We start from the raw sequence: 3,750 nt of genomic DNA on the forward strand, positions 1-3,750 counted from the left end.
TTGTTGACAAGCACAAGTGCGGTGTGGACGTGTTTCACTCATTTTCATTCATTCGTTTGTGTGGCTTACTGATTCACGCTAGTTGGTATCAGATGCTGGAATGCTCTGGTGTGGTGAAGTTAGTACCGGTATGCTATTGACTTGTGCCCAGGGTATAGGCCATTGCACCAACACATATTTAGCGGGTAAAATGTCTCAAAGACGAACTAGGATGCTATCTATAGGTGAACCACATCCCACACCATTCCCACATGACTGATAGCAACCAAGATAGTTTACATGATTCAATTCAATTCAGATCAATCACAGTTTAATAAATTATAACACAGATTGGTAAATTGAGGTATTAGGATTTAATACAATTGAAGACAGATGGGTACAGTAATTGATTAAACATTTAACATTGAGATGGTTAAATGTTCACCACTGTATACTTTGGTTAATATGTCACTCTTTATAGAATAAGATAATACCATAAATAGACATTTAAAATCACATGGCCCATTTTTATCATAGGAAATAAATAAATGTGTATGCATATGGCAAATAAATTATTGGTTGACATAAACGGCTTAAACTTTCAACAGATTTCATCAGTTTTAAAATGTACACCTCCCCCAACAGGAGATCTTGACCACCTACTGCCGGCTTAACATGCACGTGCCCCTTCTGCGCATATACTTTGACGGGGAGGACACACGTCCAGACTTCCGGCTCCACCGAGGCTCCATCCAGGGTTCGTACAAAGTGTTGAAAGATTGGGAAATATTTTATTTTAGTTCTTGAATTTTATTCGTATAAAGCTGTATGAATCCTGTCCATCACAGCCCTCCTCCAAACAATGGACCCTCAGCGGCACCATGGCTGGGGACCAGAGCTGGAAGTGCTGGTCTTCCTCTTTTGGCTGGCAGCTGGTGCGTCCTACAGGTAAGGATGGGGTAGTAAATTTTTACTGATATTAATTACATTTTCGGGCATACTGAACACTAAGACAAATTCCTCGTATGTAATCTTGCATATTGTGGCAAATAAATTCAATTCAATGGCTTAAAGATCTGTGAGTCTTTATCGATACCACTATCAATACTTTTCTATTATCTGGTGGAAAGACAAGTCGATAATACATTCGTAACATATTGCTTTTATCGCGTGACAGTCTCAATCTCCATCTGTACCTATAGGGTGACATCCAGGGCTTTTGACATCCCGCGCTCCACAGTCCACCTGCTGGTCCACCGGATGGCGGGGGAACTCCTCAGCGTTGCCCCTCAGGTGATCCGTCTGCCACAGACGGAGGAGGAGCACAGGGCAGTCGGCGATGGCTTCGCTCGCCTGGCCAGGCACCCAGTGTTCAGAAATGCCCGTGGGGCGATTGACGGCTGTCATGTTAGGATCAAGGCTCCTGGAGAAGAGGACGCGCAATGCTACAGGCAAGGCTTAAAGGAACACTCCGCCCATTTTCAACCAGCTTTGTATCATTAGAACATCAGTATTATATCAGAAAACTGTAAACTGCTTTGAAGTCGTTCATTTAGTTTGATATAATAATAATAATAATAATAATAATAATAATATTTTCTTGTGTTTCTTGCTTTAACCCCTGTACAGGAACAGAAAGATGTTTTGTTCCATCCAGCTGCAGGCGGTGTGTGACAGCAGGGGGCGGTTCATGGACCTCTATGTGGGATCACCGGGGTCGGTCCATGATGCAAGGGTGCTGCGGCGAAGTCCCATCTACCGCTCTGCCTACCCTCCCCCTGGCACTTTCCTCCTCGGGGACAGTGGCTACCCCTGTTTGGAGCGACCACTGGCCCTTATAACTCCTTTCAGGTACACGATATCGGCAATCATATCGATATCAGCCGATGTTTTTTTTTTTACAAATCAGTATCGGTCAGAGGTTAATATCTGTTATCGTAAAAAACTTTTCACATTGAGAGGAAATAATGCAGGAAATCTATGATTTATGGGCTTTTCCAAAATGTTTTTCAAATAAAGACATGCATTACTTTTTCAAAATCAGTGTTTACATGTTTTTTCAGTACCGGTATATACCAAATTTGATTATCATGGAAATGTGTTTTTATATAGATCGTAAATATCGGCTATAACAGCAATGTTAATATCGGTATCAGCCAAAATGTTCATATCGGTGCATCCCTACTTTCAGGAGACCTGTCAGAGGTGTAGAGAGGGAGCGCTTCAACACCCACCATGCCAGGGCTCGCAGCATCATCGAGCGAGCCTTTGGAATGATGAAGACCCGGTGGAGAGCCATCTTCCTGCAGGCCCTGGAGGTAATTTTCTTTTTCATTGCTGACAAACTGTGAGAATGACAGCAGCAAGTGAGCAAATTCAAAGAAAATACTACATTATCCTTGAATTAATCTTTGCTTTCACTCTAAGGTACACTCCACCTTTGTTCCTGATGTCATCATGGCATGCGCCACGCTGCACAACATCTGCCTGGGAGTGGGTGACGTCATGGAGGAGGAAGATGTGCCAGACCCTGCTGAAGATGATGACGAGGGCGAGGCACAAGTCGCCGGAGAGATGAACGGGAACGGCCTGCGTGACCGTCTGTCAGCACAAGTTAGCGCTCTCCAGGGTGTGGTCGGTGGACATGGCTACGCACGGCACTGAGAACCCATTTTCAGTTGAGGGTTTTTTGTTTTGTGTACCCCTTGAGCTGTTTTGCCATGCGAGTAGTACCCCCTCACTTGTTTGTGTTGCTAATTCTCCTAAATTTGTTGTTACTATTATGTGTCTTTTCAACTGTGCTTTATCACAAAAAATGTTACCACAATCTGAGCAGCTGACGTGTTTCTTCCTAAGAACTTCACTGTTTTTCTGTGAGTCTAAACCTGAATAAGGTTCACTAGTTTCCATCCATTCTTCATCACTGTGTTCAGTCTCCGGTTCAGAAGAGTCTGAAGTCTTGTCATCACGAGTTGGTTGTAAATTACTAGCTGGATCTAAGATCCTGGCTGGTTCTGATACTCCACAGTCCTCTCCATCAGCTTATGTTTTCATCTGTTCAGTTGAGCTGCTGGCTAGATGCTCTGCCTCTCTGTTCTCCTCAGTTTGGATACAAACCACAGGTGACCTTGTATTATTGTAAATAGTAATTCTTATTAAATTTGTTGTAAATAGTTTGTAAATGGGTTGTATAATAAACATGATTTAATCAGTTGCAATATTTGAGTTTCAGTTTGCTGTAATATTTGAAATTGAGCAATTTGCTGGTTTAACAAAACGTGTTTATTTTCCAAAACATGGTAGAAAACAATACAGTTAGGTCCTTGTCTAACTTATTTCAACAGTATTTTCTTTCATTTTAAACAGACTAAGTTTGTCATATCTGAAATTTTTCAACTGCTAAGCTATTGAACTACTACAAAAACAAGGCTTGGGTGAAAAATCACACATTTGTAGATACAGAACTGGGTTGATTCAACCTAAGTAAAAGGTCAAAAGACCAACATGAAATCATCTTAAACGAGACCTTCAGAGAGGAAAAAAAAGGTTGAATGATTTTGCACATGATCTCACAAATATCTGAAAACTAAACTGTTTCACAGGCATTCATTTGACAGTTATTGAGAGTTGATTTTGAGTTAAGTTGAGTGATGTCATTAATGACAACACTGCCTCCACAACTTAACACAGATCAACTCTCAATAACTGTCTAAATAAATGCATGCAGAATTGGTTACAGTTGTCAGATATGTGTGAGATCATGTGCAAGAT

The 3,750-nt window shown here is 41.5% G+C and overlaps 1 protein-coding gene across 1 annotated transcript; it reads left to right on the plus strand.

The window, feature by feature from the left end:
- Positions 1-624: 624 nt before the first annotated feature.
- LOC310771973 (putative nuclease HARBI1) lies at positions 625-2,643 on the plus strand (the record flags this gene model as incomplete). Its single annotated transcript, XM_083664461.1, has 6 exons — positions 625-736; positions 828-927; positions 1,182-1,430; positions 1,609-1,830; positions 2,171-2,297; positions 2,407-2,643. Coding segments are annotated over 6 exons (1,047 nt in total), but the record flags the coding sequence as incomplete, so codon positions are not given.
- Between the last annotated feature and the right edge of the window lie 1,107 nt (positions 2,644-3,750).

Source organism: Poromitra crassiceps, assembly GCF_964638095.1.
Source record: "Poromitra crassiceps genome assembly, contig: HAP1_SCAFFOLD_1646, whole genome shotgun sequence".
NCBI classification, from domain to species: Eukaryota; Metazoa; Chordata; class Actinopteri; order Beryciformes; family Melamphaidae; genus Poromitra; species Poromitra crassiceps.